This window comes from Budorcas taxicolor, chromosome 2, assembly GCF_023091745.1.
Source record: "Budorcas taxicolor isolate Tak-1 chromosome 2, Takin1.1, whole genome shotgun sequence".
NCBI lineage: Eukaryota > Metazoa > Chordata > Mammalia > Artiodactyla > Bovidae > Budorcas > Budorcas taxicolor.
The window spans coordinates 14491991-14513257 of NC_068911.1; the positions used below are offsets into that span (position 1 = coordinate 14491991).

A 21267-nucleotide genomic window follows, 5' to 3' on the forward strand; every position below is an offset into this window, starting at 1 on the left:
AGGGGACAGAATGACATTAAATGAAAAGCTCACAATGAGCAAAGCAGAGTGATCATGACCCTGCAGATGGCAGAGCTGGGAGGGGGCCAAAAACTCAGATGAGTTCTGCAAAACCCACCACTCCAGATGGCTGTTCAAAGACTACTGTATACTACACTGAGATGACCTTTGCTGAACATAAACTAGAGGCAACTCAGCTTAATTACAATAAACTAGAGAATCTTCTCTATTAGCCCAATGATTTACAGAATTCATTAAACTGAGTTCAGGTTTTAGCTGAATAAAAAAAGCAAACAATAGTTTAAAAAATCTTTAAGAAAGAGTAGTTGGAAAATTGTACTGAACTTGCCCAAATCTATTAAAAACAAACAAAACTGATTTATTCATAAGTCAAATTAGCCATAAATATGAACTTTACTTCACTTTAAATACTGTTTATGATGGACAAATTATATGAATAACCAAGCAGATAGTGGCTAACTCAGAGGAATTTATTTTTAATATTTACCTTAATTCACTGAAGCAGAGGTTTTAGGTAAGATCTTATATTCATGACAATGGCTTTGGAAAATAGTTTAATTGATTTAGCCACACTGCTGGTGTAGTGATTATCATGCAAGATTCTCAGGAGGCGCAGATTATGTTTTGTACTTGGGCTTCCTTGATATTCAGCTGGTAAAGAATCACCTGCAATGCAGGAGACCTTGGTTCAATTCCTGGGTCGGGAAGATCCCCTGCAGAAGGGATAGGTTACCCACTCCAGTATTCTTGGGCTTCCTTCATAGCTCAGCTGGTAAAGATTCTGCCCGCAATGCGGGAGACCTGGGTTCGATCCCTGGGTTGGGAAGATCCCCTGGAGAAGGGAAAGGCTACCCACTCCAGTATTCTGGCATGGAGAATTTCATGGACTGTATAGCCTATGGGGTCGCAGAGAGTCGGACACGACTGAGCCATTTTCACTTAACATTGATTATTCAGCAATAATAAAGCACAATATGCTAAGGAGGGATTTGGTTTGGAAAGGAAATGAAAGAGTGATTGTCATAGGCCATCACTAGGCCTTCACTAATACTTTCTCTATATGTTCACATGATACCTTATAATTAACAAAGCATTTTCATGTAAAAATTCTCTTTCTAGCCAGACAAAATCCTCAGAGGTGGGCAGTATGGGTTACTTCCTGAGCCAACTACAGAGCCCGAGCCTTCATCATGACACAACTGCAACAGGTAGAAACCAGTGAACCAGGGGCTTCCCTGGTGGCTCAGACGGTAGAGAATCCGCCTGCAATGCGGGAGACCTGGGTTTGATCCCTGGGAAGATCCCCTGGAGGAGGGCATGGCAACCCATTCTAGTATTCTTGCCTGGAGAGTCCCCATGGACGGAGGAACCTGGCGGGCTACAATACATGGGGTTGCAAAGAGTTGGACACAACTGCGACAAAGCACGGCACCCACCAGTGAGCTGGTCTCCAGCAGCCGCCCCTCCGGTGCTCCCCACTCTGCATGGGCTACTTCACCTCACGCCACACTCCTGTCTACCGATGACCCGCCTGGACCTTATTCCTGATCACACTTGCCCCTGAACTGTCTCAAAATGTCTCCTTTTCCCTCAGACCACAGCTCTCTGCCGCCTTCTCCTACCAGCACGACCCCCACCCCATTTATCACCAGTACCGTGTTCTTTCCTCACAACTTTGAAAAAACAACCTCCTTAAGAAAACAGATAGGAACAATGTGGCGGCTGAAAGCGCTCACTCCAGATATCTGCAGGCTGAGGAGTGACAGGCAGACACAAAGAAAGTTCCCGCAGAGCAGGACCACTTAGGTGTCTTCATATTTGTGGTGAAAAGCACAACCCACACCATTACATTTGGAGAAGGAAATGTGACCCACTCTAGTATTCTTGCCTGGAGAATCCCAAGGACAGAGAAGCCTGGTGGGCTACAGTTCATGGGGTCGCAAAGAGCAGGACAAGACTAAGTGACTCTCTCACACACACACCCCATTACACTACACTGGTGTCTTCTGGAGGGACCACACTGCTCCAGGAGATGGGGGCCACCAGGTAGGTCTTTTTTACAGGCTGCTTAGAAAGTTCACCTGGGGATTTAAAGTCTATGGGAAGAGCAGTATTTTGGCTCTTGAAATTCTAATTATACTGACTGGGTATGAAAAGGTTCCTGATATTATTCTTTTGTCCCTGATCATTTTGAGGATAGAAGAAATGTTGTCTTCGTGACTTTTGGCAGCAATACATGTCACTGTTTTAAAAATGTTTCAATCACTGCCAGCCCCCCCGCCGACCCCAACACCAGCCGAAATTTCTCAGCATAGCACCTGAGGCCTTCTTACTAGACTCAGCGTCCAGTCTTTCCCCAGCTAAAACTTCCACCATTTTTCTGATCTTCTGCCAGAAACCCTCATCCCATCTAATCCCAAATTCATCATGTCTTGTGCATATCTCTTATCAGATAACGGGCATAAAGATGTGTCTAAATCCTGAGCTCTCAAAGGGCAGAAACTGTACCTTGTTCTTCTCTGTACCCTCAACCAATCTGTTCTAAGATCAAGTCATTCATTTCTTCCATGACATTAGACTTCGTAACTCTTTTCTAATACAAAATTTCCTTCATATCTTTCATGACTTTTCTGCTCTTCAATGATTATAAACCAACTGAAAGCACTGCTCAGGTATTGTTGCATACTTGAACAACTAACAGTTATAAGGAATCTGACCAATATGACCAATATTCCTTAACGTTTGTGTGCAGAAAGAGGGTGAGGTATGCTAAGTCATTTGCTTTGCAAGGGGCATTCTGCAAGGACTGAGCTCTGTCGAGAGTCACAGTGCTAATGGGAAGAAGGTTTTAAATCATTTGACAACAAATAATTACTGCACTTACTCATCTCAAGGTGCAGTGCTAGGCACAGAATACAAAGACAGTATTTCATTTACAAAATGGATTATGCTATGAAAGCTTCTCAGTAAGGCAGATGTTTACAACGCCAAACACATTTTCTTAAACAAGTAAGCAAATAACGATGGTTAAGTTTCTCAGGCTACCAAACAGAGGCCCATTTAAGCCTGATGAAACCAAAATACATGATAATTTACAGGGAATGGAACAGAGAGATGTTTTATGAGACTAAAGGTGAAAGTAAAGAGAAAATCGATATAATAAGCAGCTTCTATTGATTCATTTTTAATAATATGCTTGATGGAAAGTGATCTAAGCAGTTATTGAACCCAGGCATATGTTACCCCCTTGAATTCTCAACTAAAGCTATTAAATTGAAATTATTAGTCTAATTTTAATACTGAGGAAATTTAGGCTCAATGAATGTAAGCAACCTGTCCCAGATGACATCAGTACCTTTAGGAATACAGCAAGGTTCACACATCTTCCCCACTGGAGACTATGAGAGACATGGCTACACCCCCCACATTCACACACACATCCAGGAAATCCAGGGACAGGATATGAGGGGGATCTGAGAGCCCACGTATATCACTATCCCAGTCATCTTGTGTTATCAATTTCACATCTTTGGAGCATTCATGTGACCTTGAGTACTACTAAGCTTTAACACTAACTCCTTTTGAAGGCTGGACCCTGGGAGACATTTTTTTTTTTGTTTTTTTACCAAGAGATAGATAAGGGATGGGCTTACCTGGTAGCTCAGACGGGAAAGAATCTGCCTGCCCATGCAGGAGATGCAGGTTTATCCCTGTGTCAGGAAGATACTTTGGAGAAGGAATGGCTACCCACTCCAGTATTCTTGCCTGGAAAATCCCATGGACAGAGGAGGCTGGCAGACTACAATCCGTAGGGTCACAAAAAGCTAGACACGACTGTGCAACTAACACTTCCCTTCACAGGTAAGAGATGAACCTCCAGGCGCCACTGTGTCAGTGTGGGAATTTTTTCCTAATTCGTCTGATTGCTAAAGGTCAAAGGGCCTAGTTTTCTGCCTTCACACCCATATCCTGTCTCTAATGGAGCTGCACCCACTCAGCACAACCGGAGAAAGCCCACACACAGCAACAAAGACCCAGCACAGTCAAAAACCAAACAATCAACAAAATTAAAAAAAAAAAAAAAAGGCCCAGGTACTTGATATTACAGAGTCAAGTGACCATCACATGCTTTCTCCTGGTACAACACAAACTGTTTTCTGTTACCCTATATTTTATAATTTAAATATGACATTTTACATCATGATTAGATTACACACTTCTCCAAAAATTTTTCAATTTAAAAAAAAAAATCTCTCCAAGTAGCTCATTTTACTTCTGCAGATGTGGCCTTGCTCAGCAAGACATCCATTTCCCAAATAGCATATCCAAATTTAGACACAAAATCTGTACCTATGGTGCTTTGATGAGGCCTGGCACGTGGAGAGAGCACAGAAATATTTGTTAAAGGCAGGGATAAAACAGTAAAATGGAAATCTTGTTTGAAAGAAACTATGTCATTATAACATCTCAGCTACAGGCAAGAAGGCTTCACCTGTTTTCAAGTTATAGCAATAGTTTGCCCAAATACAAAATGCCCATCAGAGAATTACACTGTTTACAAAGTGGTCATCTTTCATTAAGAAATTATTCTGGTTGATTCTTTTCAGATTATAAAATATCTTGTTCATTACAGAAAACATGACTGCAAAGAAAGAAGGAAGGAGAAAAAAAGGTGATGGTGTGATCCAGCCAAGTCACTTAATAATAGATGTTTTACTGCAATATAATTTGAAGCAACATTCTTTAATAGCTAAGTCATAAATTAAACCACCACTAATCCTTGACACTGGCAAGGCTTTGTTAAGCCAAGGCATATATTTAAGATGTAGTTTGTATCTTTGCATCATTAGAGTTCTTGCCAAGAGGAGCCTTTTGAAATTAAGAACAACTTTAAAAGTGTCTTTGACCTGACTAGAGATTGCTACACACTCAGACAGCAATATTTCATCTGCTCCAGCCTCCCCATCCCTCCAGAAGACAGTCATACAGAACGCTGAACTTACTAAAAGACAGCTCTAAAACTGAAATACCCTTTGACGTGACAGAGTGCACCCAGCTTCATAAACATGAACGGAAGAGTGGAGCTCTGAGAGGCTAAGTGAATTTTCTGGTCACTTTCTCTCATTTTTGCGTATTCTTAGTTGTCCATGAAAGCCTGGCATATTATCTGCCTGTTAATATTCTACAGCTTTAACTACTTACTATCTCATGCTGATGACTTCCAAGTCATTATTGCCAGGCTTGTCTCACCCCCAGGACTCCAGGTTTATATAACCTATGGCTTATTTGAATCTACCCTTAGATATTTAAAAGCTATCTCTAATTACTCAGGCTGACACAAAAACTCATGAGATCACTCCCCAAATCGGCCTCCCTTCTCCATTGGTCTTTTCCACATCAGCAAACCGTTCCACATCTACACGGTTGCTTAAGCCAAAAACCCAGGTACTATTTTGATTCCCTTTGTTCTGTCATTCCCTACATCATCTAACAAGTTCGGTTGGATCTACTTTCAAAATTCATCACGGAAGCACCCACTCCTCTCCAACTATATCACCAAAGACCTTCCCCAAGCCGTCACACCTCTTGCTTGGCAAAAGTTTTGTTACTGGTCTACCTACTTCTACTACTGCCCTTGTAAACCAACTCACAGAAACAGCAGGGTGATCTTTTAAAATCATGAATCAGATCTCATCACTCTCTAGCTTTTAAAATCCTTTCCAAGTACACCAAGTATAAAAAAAAAGTTTTATCATTAAACTTAGTATAAAATTTGATTCTGTTATCCTTGTGTGAAAGGCCTAAACAAAATCTGGCCCCAGCCCCCTTCTCTGATTCATCTTGTACCACAGCCAACTCCAACCGCCCCAGAGGTCACAAAGGCCCTCTTGCAGACCAGCTGTGTCATCTGCCCAGAAGGCTCTGACCCCAAGCCTTTGAATATTGTGTTGCTTTTTCCTACTCAGGTAGCAATTTTTAAAAGAGCCATCTCCTCAAAAAACTTTCCTGCTTATCAAATCTAAAACAGCCAACCACAATATCTAGCAAAATAGCATATCCATGTATCCTCTCACACATCAATCCACTTACAGGTATCTATCCCAAAGAAACACGGGCAAAAACATGACATTAAATGTCGCCTGCTGGAAATCGGCACCAATGAAATAGTCTTGAAATGCAAACACACACACTCACTCACACACACACTCACTCACACACACATACACACACACCCCCTTGATCAATCTTCTTTTGATCTAACTACTAACCCATAGAAAATGGGGCAAAAGAATATATAATAGGGCAAAATCTAAAATTTAAATATAGGGAACTAACCAGGATAAATGACCCATTTTTTCCAACAAAATAAATTACTAGGGAACCAATTACTAGCAGAACTAATAGACTAAAAGAAACTAAAGACAGAAATAATCCAATTCTAACCCTTATTTGGATCTAGATTTTCAAAAAACCCCAGCTTCCCTGGTGGCTCAGAGGGTAAAGCATCTTCCTGTGATATAGGAGACCCAGGTTCAACCCCTGGGTCGGGAAGACACCTTGGAGAAGGAAATGGCAACCCACTCCAGTACTCTGGCCTGGAGAATCCCATGGACAGAGGAGCCTAGTGGGCTACAGTCCATAGGGTCGCAAGGAGTTGGACACGACTGAGCGACTAACCTTTTCAAATAACCAAGACAGCTGGTTTAAGAGGATATGATGTATATACACAATGGAATATTACTCAGGCATTAAAAAGAATAAAATATTACCATTTGCAGCAACACAGATCATCTAGAGAATATCACACTAAGTGAAGTAAGTCAAAAAAAGACAAATGTTACAGGGGATCATTTATGTGAAGAATCTTGAAAAGAATACAAATGCATCTACATACAAAATAGAAACAGATCACAGACATAGAAAACAAACTTAGTTATTACCAAAGGGGAAAGGGAAGAGTAAATTAGGAGTATGGGATTAATCAATAAACATTACTATACATAAAATAGACAAGCAACAAGGATTTACTATATAACACAGGGAACTATATTCAATATCTAATAATAACCTATAATAAAAAATAACCTGAAAAAAATATAATATATAACTGAATTACTTTGCTGTATACCTGAAACTAATATTGTAAATCAACTCTATTTCAACTAAAAAAATACTGTTCATCAGTCGACTCTGAAATCTTATCTGCCCCAAAACTTAAGAAATTACGATTAAAACGATTTAGTTGTAAGAACAGTATTCTGAATAAGTGTTTAAAGTGAGTGTATATCTTTTAAAAATACACACGGAAACAGCTATAGGTAATGGTATAATGTGAGGATTTGCTTGAAAATAATAGGTAAGGGCAGGAAAATGGATAGGAATACAGTTGAAACATGAGCTGATAATTTTTGAAGCTGGGTAATGGATGGATGGAGGTTCACTACATCAGTCTCTCTACTTCTGTATATATTTGAAGTTTTCCATAGCACAGGTTTATTTAAAAGTCAAACAATTACTCACTATAACGGTGTTCTACTTCTCCGCATATTGAAGTCACTATGTAGTGGACAGTACATTTATTTTCTGTTGACAGTCTATGGCTCACTAAAATTATAAGCTTTTTATATGTGAGAGCAAATGCTTGCTCTTTACTGTTCTTATCCCCAATGGCTAGAACAGTGCCAAGATCTTGATTAATATTTTTGCATAAATAAATCAAACATCCAGGACCTCATGTAGGGTTTTAAAAGGTTGTAACTCCACCGTGGCCAGCAAAGCGCCAGGGGAAGTGGGCCCAGCACTAGCTGCCAGGGGCTTACCTTCACCTCGATGAAGTCAGGATTCCCCAGGGACACCAGCTCGGCATAGGCCTGGAGCTCATCCACGTTCCATGCCTTCACTAGAGTCAGTCTGTAGACAGTACGCTGTTGCTGAAAGACAGGAAGAGATAACTTTGTTTTTATCACCTTGGAAGATTTTCAAATTTCTTCAACCCACAGAAAACCCAGGCAAGGTGAAATCCAGTATGAACTTCTAAAAATTGAAGTTTACATTTTGTAGAAAGATGAAAAAAATGTAAATAATATCATAAGACTCCCAGAAGCCTTATAGACACAAATATTGGCATATTTCTCTTCCCTCACTAACAGTATCTAACACTGGATAAGTGCTACTTGCTCAGTCATGTCTGACTCTTTGCAACCCCATGGATTGTATCCCGCCAGGGTCCTCTGTCCATGGGATTCTCCAGACAAGACTACTGGAGTGGGTAGCCATTATTCCCTTCTCCAGGGGATTTCCTGACTCAGATATTGAACCTGGGACTCCTGCATTGCAGGCAGATTCTTTACTGTCTGAGTCATTAATGCTAGATAAGATACCCAGAAGTTTCTTAACAAATACACTGAATTCCACTTGATCAGAAACAGTAAATTGACTAAATAGTTTCAGATTGTCAAAAATGAATTCAAATAACCTTCAGGCTCTCCGTTATCAAACTATTTATGGTAAGGATTTTTAATTTACACTTTTCCTTTTTCCTGCTTCCTTATTATTTAATGGTCCCTAGCTGGCAGAAAAGGCACATTGATGAACTGTCAATGCTGCCATTTGTTTGTCTGCCATGTAAAAAAAAAAAGGTACTGATTTTCTGAAAAGCAACTAGACAACAGTCATGCAAGGCTTTAAAAACCTTATACCCTTTGACTTTCCCTTCCAGGACCCTAGACAAACTGTGAAAAGTTCAAGGACTCACTCAAACATCTCAAAGCAACTTGATTAATGGTAGCTTAAAATCTACAACAAGAGTGGGGGCAGAACCTATGACTTGCCTATATAACGAGTAGAATACACAAAGTTGATTGGTGCCTGTGGTTATATGCGCACGATTGCATTCATTTGAAGCAAGTTCCTGGGCAATATCCATGCTGCTAAACCTCAAACCATGCTTTAAGTAGCAAGGCTCATTATACTCAAGAGAAAGACAAAGTGAGATGAGAGCTGGAAAGAATGATACTAATCTCTACATGTCCCCCAATGTCCACAGCAGAATTTATTTACAATTCCTAAGATATGGAAACAACTTAAATGTCCACCAAAAGATGAATGGATAAAGATGTGGTATATATAAACAACAGAATATTACTCAGCCATAAAAAATAATGAAATTTTGCCATTTGGAACACCATGGTTGGACTTGGAGGAGATTATGCTAAGTGAAATAAGGCAGTCAGAGAAAGGCAAACAATGAATGATATCACTTATATGTGCATCTAAAAAAAAAATACAACAAACCAGTGAACATAACAAAACAGAAACGGATACAGAGAATAAATTAGTGGTTACCAGTGGGGAGAGGAAAGGGGGGAGGAGGGAGATAGGGGTAGGGGATTAAGAGATCTAAACTATTATGTATAAAATAATCCATAAGGATATATTATACAGCACAGGGGATTATAGCCAATATTTTACAATAACTATAAATGGAATATAATCTTTTTGTGAATTGCTATATCGTACACCTGAAACTTACATAATATTGCACATCAACTATACTTCCATTAAAAGATACCAATCTCTCTCTCTACTTTTGCTTATATCTGAAGATAACCAAGAGATGAAGAGATGAATATCATTAGGCGGCCACTTTAGAAAACGTACTCAAAACTTATTTTTAAAATGCAGTATACAAAGCATGAGAAGACACACACCTTCCAGATTTCCTTTACATAGCTAGAACTCACCCAATGCCAAAACCTAACAAAAATGGTAGAGAGCTGCAGACCAATCTCACTTGTATTTATACATGCAAAAATCTTACTGAAATTTTAGTGTTAGTCGCTCAGTCGTGCCCAACTCTTTGTGACCCCATGGACTGCAGTCTACCAGGCTCCTCTGTCCATAAGATTTTCCAGGTAAGGATACTGGAGTGGGTTGCCATTTCCTTCTCCAGGGATCTTCCCAACCCACGGATTGAACCCGGGTCTCCTGCACTGCAGGCAGATTCTTTACTGACTGAGCTACAAGGGAAGCCGAAGCAAATAAAATCCAGCATTATGTTAAAAATTCTAGAAAAGAAGAGATGACTCAGTATTAGTGAAGTCACTTAGTCATGCCTGACTCTTTGCAACCCATGGACTGTAGCCCCCCAGGATCCTCTGTCCATGGAATTCTCCAGGCAAGAACACTGGAGTGGGTATTTCCGTCTCCAGGGGATCTTCCCAACCCAGGGACTGAACCTGGGTCTCCTGTATTGCAGAGGGATTCTTTACCATCTGAGCCACCAGGGAAGCCCATTCAATATTAGGTTATGTATTAATATAATTTATCACATTAATATTGTGACACAGAAAAATCAGTCATCTTATAGATGTAGTTTAAAGTCCATCCCTGATTTTAAAACAAAACAGAATGAACAACCGAAAAACCATTTGGTAAACTCAAAAATTAAAAAATATACCATTAACATAAAGAAAACACCCTTGAGTCAATAGTCCATGTCATTCTTATAGATGCAAAAAACAGAGGTATTTCCATTTAATCAGACTAACAGCAGAATGTCCACTCTATTATCTTTATAAACACTTTTCTGAAAGTTAAAGTCAAAGCAATAAGGCAAGAACAAGACTAATTGAATAGTATACCAAAAAAAAAAAAAAAGTACTTGCAAATGATATAGTTGGCTTCCTGGAAACCTAAGAAAATCCAGTAAAAATCAGATTAAGTCAAATTGGCCAGTGACCAAATAAAAATAGAAAAATGAGCAGGTTTCCTAGCAGAGTGGTAGGATAGATGTGGACTCTGAAAGTGAAAGTTGGTCCGGCTCCTTGAGACTCCATGGACTATACAGTCCATAGAATTTCTCCAGGCCAGAATACTGGAGCGGGTAGCCTTTCCCTTCTCCAGGGGATCTTCCCAACCCAGGGATTGAACCCAAGTCTCCTGCATTGCAGGTGGATTCTTTACCAGCTGAGCCACAAGGGAAGTCCAAGAATACTGGAGTGGGCAGCCTATCCCTTCTCTAGGGGATCTTCCTGACCCAGGAATCAAACCGGGGTCTCCTGCATTATAGGCAGATCCTTTACCAACTGAGCTATCAGGGAAGCCAGGCCAGACTGAATCCCAGACCACACACTAGCCATCTTTAACTCTCTGACTCAGTTCCTCCCTGCATAAAATGCAGGTTTTGCATACGACTGCAAGTGTTCATCTACATAATGCTTGGGCCTCCCTGGTGGGTAGGCTGGTAAAGAATCCGCCTGCAATGCAGGAGACCTGGGTTTGATCCCTGGGTTGGGAAGATGCCCTGGAGAAAGGAACGGCTACCCACTCCAGTATACTGGCCCAAAGAATTCCATGGACTGTATAGTCCATGGGGTAGCAGAGTTAAACACGACTGAACGACTTTCACTACTACATAACGCTTAGAACCATGCTGGCAGCAGTAAGTCATAATATGTATTAGCTATTATATGGCATATATACACTACATATAACTACATATACATATATCTATATCTATATAGCATATACACATATATTACAAAACACAAATTCTACTTTACAAAATACAACTATAAAACACTTGATGATTATTTATGAAATAACATGGACAGTGAAAAAAGTAAACTTTTCTGAGATCATAACAAAAAACTAGCCTACACGGAGGGCCATGATAGATTTCTAAATATAATGTAATTCCAATGGGAGTTAAAAATTCTTTTCAACAAATAAACTAGGAATGATACCAACAAAAACAATAGCAGGAGTTGGCAATGAGTCAGCCCTTACTATGTGCCAGCTGTTGTTGTGTTTAATATCTTAGCAAAGATTCCAATATTTGTCTCTTCTTTGCAACAAATCTTATAAAATAGGTTTATTATCTTCACATTGTAGATATGATTTTGAGGCCCAGGGCTGCTAAATAAATTTCCCAAAGTTACACAGTTGGAAAGCAGCAGAGCTCGGATATGAACCCAAGCAGAATGAATCCAAGGCAGACTCTCTCTCTCATTGCTAAACCTTCTCAAATTGTGAAATAAATCATGTAAAGAGAAATGTACATAAAACACAAATGTATCACCCAAGGGATTAACACAAAGAAATATCCATCACCCGCCCAGCACCATCCATTCCCTCCACCCTAAAGCTAGCTGATATTCTGACTTCAACATTAAATATTAGACTTGTGCTTATGTTTGAAATGTATATACAAAGAACCATATATTCTTTTGTGTCTTGCTTCTCTCACACAACATGGTGTTTATACAGTTCATCCATGTTGCTGTATGTTGGGATCTGCTCATTTTGTTAACTAACATTCCATTATATGAGTATACAATAATTCATTCAGCCATATCCCCACTGATAGACATCTAGATTAGTTCTACCTTTTAGCTGTTATAAAACAATGCTGAAAATTTATGGTTCCTAGGGGTGGAGCGGGGAGAAGGCGATGGGACCCCACTCCAGTATTCTTGCCTGGAAAATCCCATGGACAGAGGAGCCTGGTAGGCTGCAGTCCATGGGGTCGCGAAGAGTCGGACACAACTGAGTGACTTCCCTTTCACTTTTCACTTTCATGCACTGGAGAAGGAAATGGCAACCCATTCCAGTGTTCTTGCCTGGAGAATCCCAGGGATGGGGGAGCCTGGTGGGCTGCCGTTTATGGGGTCACACAGAGTCGGACATGACTGAAGTGACTTAGCAGCAGGGGTGGAGGAAAGGATAAGTTGGAAGATTGGGACTGATGTATACGCAACATTATATATAAAATAGTAACTAGTAAGGACCTACTGTATAGCACAGGGATCTCTCTACTCAATACTCTATAATGGCCTATGTGGGAAAAGAAATATATAAATATATATACAATATAAATATTGTGTATAAATATATACAATATAAATATTGTGTATAAATATATACAATATATATAAATAGATAATATTTATATAATATAAATATATAAATAAAATAAATAAATGTATAAATATATAAATATATTATATAAATATATAGATATATTTTATAAATATATAAACTAAATAAATATAAATATATAAATTAAATATAAATATATTTGTATATTTTCTATATTTATATATAAATATATTTCAAATATAATATATATAAAACTGATTCACTTTGCTGTACACTTGAAAATAATCCAACACTGTAAATCAACTATACTCCAATAAAAATTAAAAGAAAAACAATGCTGTTATAACATTATAATCTCTCATAACACTAGAGTTTAGCTTTTTCTGCTTTAGGGAATTTTATGAAATGCTATTATGACATATATTCTTCTATGTCTGCTTCTTTCACTGAATTTCATTCACTGAATTTGATGGTGATTCTAGCTTTAGATACATTTTTACTGCTGTTTAGTACTCCAGAATACGAAAATACTAACTACTAGTGAAAGTTGTTGGTTGGTTGGTTGTTTTCCCAGGATGGTCTCTTACAAAACACCATTGCAGAGTGTTACAGTACCTGACTCCTGATAAGACACAGTTCTTTGATGTTCCTAAGAGTGGAAATGTTGCGTCACAGGAAGCGCAGGTATTTTGCCAGACCGGTTTTCAAGGTTACTTGACCACACATCCACCTGCAGTGGATCAGAGTTCCAGCTGCTTCTCATCTTCAACAACTCTTGCTGGTAGTCTTTTAAAACTTCAGCCATTGCTGTGCTGTTCTATTTTGTCTGTCTGTTTGTTTACTGTCTGTTTTTCCATAAGATGTAATGAAAAAGCCCAAATGTACCTTTTGACTGACCCAATATTACACCATTCATGTCCCCTACTAGATAATATGACACATTCAGAAAATCCTGCAGTAATAACCAATCCAGAACCTATACAAATTACATTTGCTAATTAAATCCCCAAATTGGGGAAAAATTATCTGTCTGTCTGCTGATGAAGTTGAGTATGTTTTTGGCCATTCTAATCTCTACTTTTGTGAAGTGTTTGTTCGAGCGTCTTGAATATTTCTCTATGGGGATAATGGTCTTTTTACTACCAGGTTTTTCAAATTCTTTATATATCCTGGCTATAAGAACTCTGTTATAATTATATCAGAAATATTTTCATCTGCTTTAAGGCTTTCCTTTTTACTTTCTGCATATCTTTTGATCAACAGAAGTAACTGATTTTACTACACTTACCTTTTATCTACAGCATACTAATGTTCAGATGATTAAAGGCAAAGAAAAGCACTACTATGGGGTTACAAAGACAGGAATGTCATTAGATTTTATTTCAAATGATCAAATTCACATTCTGGGTTTCACTGTGTCTGTAGGGAGCCTGTTCAATGGGACAGTTTTGGAGACTTTAAAGTCTATATAAAATTAGTTAAAGTAGTTCCTAAAGTCTATAGAAGAAAGTGGAGTTAAACTCCAGTTCGATCAAATTAAAACAAAAACTGAGTACAGGTGATGCTTGAGAGGTGAGAACTGCAATTGCCTTTGCAAAGGACATACTTAACACTTTATATTATCCTTTTAGATTAAAAAAAAAAACACAGGAGAGAGAGAGGGAAAATTGGAGTACAAACTGGACTGTAGTAATTTAATTTGAATAAAAAATCTTTTCCCCCAATTTGGGGATTTAATTAGCAAATTAAATTTGTATAGTTTCTGGATTGGTTATTACTGCAGGATTTTCTGAATGTGTCATATTATCTAGTAGGGGAAATGGATGGTGTAATATTGGGTCAGTCAAAAGTTACATCTTATGGAAAGATTTTGGCCAACCCAATACTATGGATGCTGAAGCTGAAACTCCAATACTTTGGCCACCTGATGCGAAGAACTGACTCACTGGAAAAGACCCTGATGCTGGGAAAGATTGAAGGCAGGAGAAGGGGATGATAGAAGATAAGATGGCTGGATGGCATTATCAACTTGATGGACCTGAGTCTGAGCAAGTTCTGGGAGTTGGTGATGAACAGGGAAGCCTGGCGTGCTGCAGTCCATAGAGTCACAAAGAGTCAGACATGAATGAGCGACTAAACTGAACTGAACACTACGGAATATAAAAATGAAGATGAAAAGTATCCAATTAGGCAAAAAGTTTAGCTACTTTCTGTTCAAGCTACAATGTGATCTGTGAAATGTCACAATGTGACTTGTTAAAAAAAAAAAGTCAAGTAGTTGGCAATTATAATTTCATGTATTTCTGGTTTTTTTTAATCATTAAATTTATTCATTTTTAATTGAAGGATAATTGCTCTACAATATTGTGTTGGTTTCTGCCAAACCTCAACATGACATGTATTTGTTTAATTTAAGAGTCTAAGATTCTTTTCCCCTAGTGGTGAGAACAGACACAGTAAATGGGGGGCAGGGTGATCTGAAAGCTACATCCCAACAAATGTGCAGCTGGACTGTGCAGCGAGAGACCTGGAAGTTCACCTCTAGACTTTAGATCAGATCTTTGTGACAGATTTTAAATTTGAGTTTCAACTTATTATGTTTCTTGCTGCTGCTACTGCTAAGTTACTTCAGTCGTGCCCGACTCTGTGTGATCCTGTAGACAGCAGCCCACCAGGCTCCTCCGTTCTTGGGATTCTCCAGGCAAGAACGCTGGAGTGGGTTGCCATTTCCTTCTCCAATGCATGAAAGTGAAAAGTCAAAGTGAAGTCGCTCAGTCGTGTCTGACTCTTCGCGACGCCATGGACTGCAGCCTACCAGGCTCCTCCGTCCATGGGAGTTTCCAGGCAAGAGTACTGGAGTGGGGTGCCATTGCCTTAGCAATACATGGACTGAAAACACATGAAGTGAAAATTGAGGTCAAAATTCCAAAGGTAGATGTTAAATGCTCATCAAAGGGAACTGCATGGGGAGGCAGTCCTCAAGTACAAAGTAGAAAAGGCCTGAGTGAAGAAAGAGGAAAAAAGTATAAAACGAGGAAAAGAGTACACAGTAGCAATGAAGCTACTGAGTCAGCTGTGTGAGCTTAGGTGAGCTCTTTGCCCCTCTGTAAAAGAGGAAGAGTAACAGCATCTGTATCTCATAGTATTGTTGTTAAATTAGAAGGACTAAAACAAAGAACCTAGAACACAGCCCCGCAGAGAGAAAACGATGAATAAATTTCGGCTACCACCACCACCAGCAGTTACACAGATCCATTCATTTGATCACACAGATATCAACTCAACCAACAGTCACCAGGTGTTAACACTAGGTGCTGGAGATTTAGCAGTGAACGAAGCAACCACAGTGTCAACTGTTGTATAATCTACATTCTATTCTAGCAAATGAACAAACTCAAGTCAGAGAAGAAATTAGCAACAACGGTTAATAACAAAAGAGGAGAGGAGCCAGGAAACCATCAAGACAAGATTTCAACACTCCTGCCTGGCTCCACAAGCCATGAAAACCAGATAGAATATTGACCAGATCGTACCATGCTTGTCAAAAAACATGATTCTGAACTTCTTAAAACAAAACACAACTTAAAAGTGAAACAATCCCTCACTGACAACCATTGTTTTTAAAATGAAAGGAATATGTGTTCGCCAATACTAGAAACTGGGCAATGATTCTTTTAAAGACCTTAGAAAGCGTATCTATTCTTAAAATGGCTTTAATTAATCAAGAGTCATTTTTTTGCTTTTTGTTTTTGTTTGGTTTCGTCTGGCTGTGCCAGGTCTTAGCTGCAGCATGCAGGATCTTTAGTAGTGGTGTGTGAGCTCATAGTTGTGGCATGCAGGAGCTAGTTCCCTGACCAAGAATCGAACCCAGGCCTCCTGCGCTAGAAGCACAGAAACTTAACCACTGGACCACCAGGGAAGTCCCTTAATTAAGTTTGATACTGTTCATGGAAGACAAAACAGAATGTGTCAATCTGATAGGTCAAATAAAGCAAAAAAGTAGAAAATAAATTCAAAGATATAACTCATGACCCAAGTGAAGTATTCTTCATATTCAAAGGTAAGAAAACTATTATAGAATTATTCCCAAAATAAATTAACTAAGTAATCAACTAATTTAAACTTTTATGAAAAATTGAAAATGTAGATCAAGGAAAGATGGCAAGGACAGTTTTATAAGACTGAGTGAAGAAAATCCAACAGGAAAAGAAATCCTAAAGGAAACACATCAAGCCACTAATAGTGCTTACTTATAAGGATCAGAAGGGTTGTAGGTTTATTTACATTCCTCTTTAAACACCTGTGAAAGTGTTAGTTGCTCAGTCATGTTCGACTCTGTGTGACCCCATGCACTGCAGCCTGCCAGGCTCCTCTGTCCATGGAATTCTCCAGGCAAGAATACTGGAGAGGATTAAAGTGTTTAACATACACATTATAAGTCTCAGAAGGAGAGGTGAAAATGACAGCTAAGATCATGGTTACATAGGAATTCCCTGTACTATTCTCTGCTCTCTTGAATGTTTTAAAAATCCATACTAAAAAGGTTTAAAAATATATAGTTATGAGTTAGAATTCTGTTCCCTCTAATTAGGCATCTTGCAGTGCTACATATTCTAGATGAGGTTATTATATCCCAGGACTACAGTTCTTAATTTCAACAATTTATCTTGACAGTTGCAATTCAAGACAAACTTGAGCTGAGGCTGTGTGTCAAAACAAGATAAAATGGTCTCCTAAAACACAGCTCTGAGTTACCAGTAATCAAAGAAATGCAAATTGAAGCAGTAATGAGGTACCATTTTGGCTTACCAGATTGGCAAAGATTTTTTTAAAATAGCAATATTCACTGCTGCCTAGAGTATAGCAAGACAGAGAAATTCATTCACTGACGGTAAAAGCATAATTCACTACAAACATTTTGGGAAGTAGCATGGCAACATGATTAAAGTCTCTGAAAAATACTCAAATCTGTTGATCCAATAACTACATTTCTAAAGATGTAAGCCTTTGGAAATGATAAAATTTGTGGACAAATACTGATGAACAAGAAGGTTCATTCCAGCTTTATGTGTAATAATGAGATATTATAAATATCTCAATCCCAAGAAATAGCTAGAAGATTTATGATACAGCTATTTAACGCTAAAGATGATTATTTCAGAACACCAGTTATGAACCTGAACATGGCAGAGAAACATCATCCTAACAGTAAGAGAGCTCCATACACATGTGATTCTCAGAAAAAAGGAAGGAAGGGGGTGGGAGACCTGTTTTTCTCTTGTACCTTTGCTCCTATTGAGAATAACTGTTTTAAAAGAAAGTTTAATAATAAGGGGTAATTTTTATGTAACAGCACTGAAATTTTAAAAAGCTAAAAACAAAATTGTACGTGTACTACAGTATTAATGACATAAATACATATACACAGGAGAAACACAAAAATCTGAGAAGGAAATACAAAAAAAGTAGTGGGGTCAGAAAACCTGCACACACACTTTTTAATATTAATAGTATTGACTCTTTAGATGAGAATAGATCAATTTAAAAGTTTCTTGATATGCCTGATCTTAATTATCCTTAAACAGATCCCTCAAACAAAATCCTATGCTCAAAAACCAGAAATCTGGTAAAGGAAGTCGAAAAAGATTTGCCTTAGGTTTGGCTGAGCCTCAGAAGACCATGCAAATCAGCCTGAATATGAGAAAGAATGTGGCCTGAATTTGAAGAGTCATGGACCTCTGTGCTACTTATAATAGCAAAGAGGGAAAAAAACCGGCTTGACATCCTCCTAGTAACATGGTTAATATGAAGGAAGATGTTGCTTATGTGAAGGAGTAGAAGGAAGGTGAAATCACATATAATTTAAAAAATTTTATATATATACACATACATGTACACACACACACAATCACATTATAATGTATGCATACAGTCAACACTCAATATTCATGGGTTGGTTCTAGGACAACCACAGATACCAAAATCTTCAGATGCTCAAATCTCTAATATAAAATGGCACAGTATTTGCATATAATGCATGCACATCCTCCTCTACATCTTAAATCATCTCTAGAGTACTTATAATACCTAATACAATGTATATATTATGTAAATAGTTGGAAATATCATGTAAATGCGATGTAAACAGTTGCAAGGCAAATTTAAGTTTTCCTTTTTGAAACTCTCTGGAATTTTTGTCCTCCCCAAACGTTTTTGCTCTGCAGTTGGTTGAATCTGAGGATGTGGAACTAACTGGCAGACATGGAGCATACTGCATAGTGGAAGTACGGTCAAAGGGGAACTCTAAGTCCATCTCTTGAAAACCAACAAGAAGAGGAAGCTGAGGTGCTCAAGACGCAAACACAAAAGAGACTAAGAGCACTGGCAGCTGTATAAAGAGAAAGTGTACGTAACTAAGAGCAGGGAAAAACAAACCCCACGAGAGGATTCTTTTAAAAGGCAGTCGTATTTACACACCAGAAAAGCAAATGAGTAATATGGAGCAGTGTTTTTCCATCTTTTGGAGGTTAGAATAGAATGGAAGAGAGAAAGCTCTATTGGCCTTTTGAACAGGACTGTTCTTACAGTGTAAAAACGACTAGTGTCCTGTGTCAACTACAAACTGACACATGCCATTGGCACTTGCCATCTACCTCTACAAGGATTAAATCATGTGCTACTGCACCAGTTGGTTTTCAACACCCTATGAAAGCAGTTCAGAGCAGAGAGCAGAAATGAGGCACTCTGTGCTAGGGGAACAATTGGCATGACAGGTCTTCAGATAGTTCGATTATTTTCAGAAGCCGATTTTATGTGCCCAGTTCTTGTACCTCCTCACATCTAGAATGACTGGCAGAAACCTAAAAAAAAATATGTGCTTGATTGCATGTACTCCCCCTTCACCAAAATCACATATATACTTACCTTCCCCACTATCTCTTTGGAGCAGTTTCTCAGAGCTATCTGAAATGCTGTCTCCCAAGCTGCAGTCCTCATTTTGCTCCACATAAAACTTAACTCACAACTCTCACGTTATGCTTTTCTTTTTAGTTACCTGAGAGCCACAATCACAGAAATTTATCAATAAAACATGGGAATGCAAGGAAAAGGAAAGAAACAAGAACCAATGAGAGGGGAAAAGATGATTAATAAGAGAGACAGAATGTAAACAGCTCAAGACAAAACCAAAACAATGAAAGAGAATAAACAAAATGCTAAGATTTCTATAAAGCTGAGTGCCGAAGAATTGATGCTTTTGATCTGTGGTGTTGGAGAAGACTCTTCAGAGTCCCTTGGACTGCAAGGAGATCCAACCAGTCCATCCTAAAGGAAGTCAGTCCTGAATATTCATTGGAAGGACTGATGCTGAAGCTGAAACTCCGATACTTTGGCCACCTGATGCGAAGAACTGACTCATCTGTAAACACCTGATGCTGGGAAAGATTGAAGGCAGGAGGAGAAGGGGATGACAGAGGATGAGATGGTTGGATGGCATCATCGACTCAATGGACATGAGTTTGATTAAACTCTGGGAATTGGTGATGGACAGGGAGGCCTGGTGTGCTGCAATCCACGGGGTTGCAAAGAGTCGGACACGCCTGAGTGACTGAACTGAAATTAACTGAAGATTTCTACGGGGAGAAAGGTATGAGTACAAAATTATGGGGCTGCTATCACAAGGTGAATGAGAGAGGTAGCCTATCTACATAAGAATAAGCGGAAGTCAGAGAAACAATGCAAATCGATATGCAAATCGATAAGCAGAAGATTTTGTGAAGGCCTACACCAGGGTGGCATACACAGACCACAGTCACCTAAGCAGCCCTTTGACTTAAAAGTCTGAGGATATTGACAGAGAAGTAAAATCTCTGACAAAGTTCCCTCAGGCAACCACCTCCCCATCATCCTGCACCAGACACAGACAGAAACACTGGGAGTGTGCAAAGGATGAAACGAGAAGGACTTCTGGATATACCCAAAGCACATCTTATTACTACAAAACCCACTGAGACAAAGCAAATGTGAAAGGAATAACAGGGCAGCCAGAAACCACACAACTCTAAAATCAATAAGTCCTATAGATCTATTTCTCCAGAAATATTACTTGTGACAATTCACAAGTTCAAGCCCCAAATGTTAAATGGTAAAGGCTCCCTTCCTGGGGAATTAACTGTCCAAATGCATATGCTTTTATAGTCGAGGGATGTTCAGACTGTCTTTAATCTACCATTAACAATCTCCCTGTACCTAAGCTTGGCTCCGCAAAAAAAAAAAAAAAAAAAAAAACCCACACGAAAACCAAAAAGCAAAACCAGACTCATTAGAAGGTGACTCAGTCCTTGAAGCAAGCCTATAAAGCTTCCT

The 21267-nt window shown here is 38.9% G+C and overlaps 1 protein-coding gene across 2 annotated transcripts in view; it reads right to left on the bottom strand.

The window, feature by feature from the left end:
* LOC128070359 (S-adenosyl-L-methionine-dependent tRNA 4-demethylwyosine synthase TYW1) overlaps positions 1-21267 on the bottom strand; it is a 140194-nt gene that overhangs the window by 22739 nt on the left and 96188 nt on the right. For both annotated transcript variants that reach the window (XM_052663682.1, XM_052663687.1), the window contains exon 14: positions 7842-7952. In XM_052663682.1, the coding sequence (XP_052519642.1) occupies positions 7842-7952 (111 nt within the window). The remainder of the gene's footprint in view (positions 1-7841; positions 7953-21267) is intronic.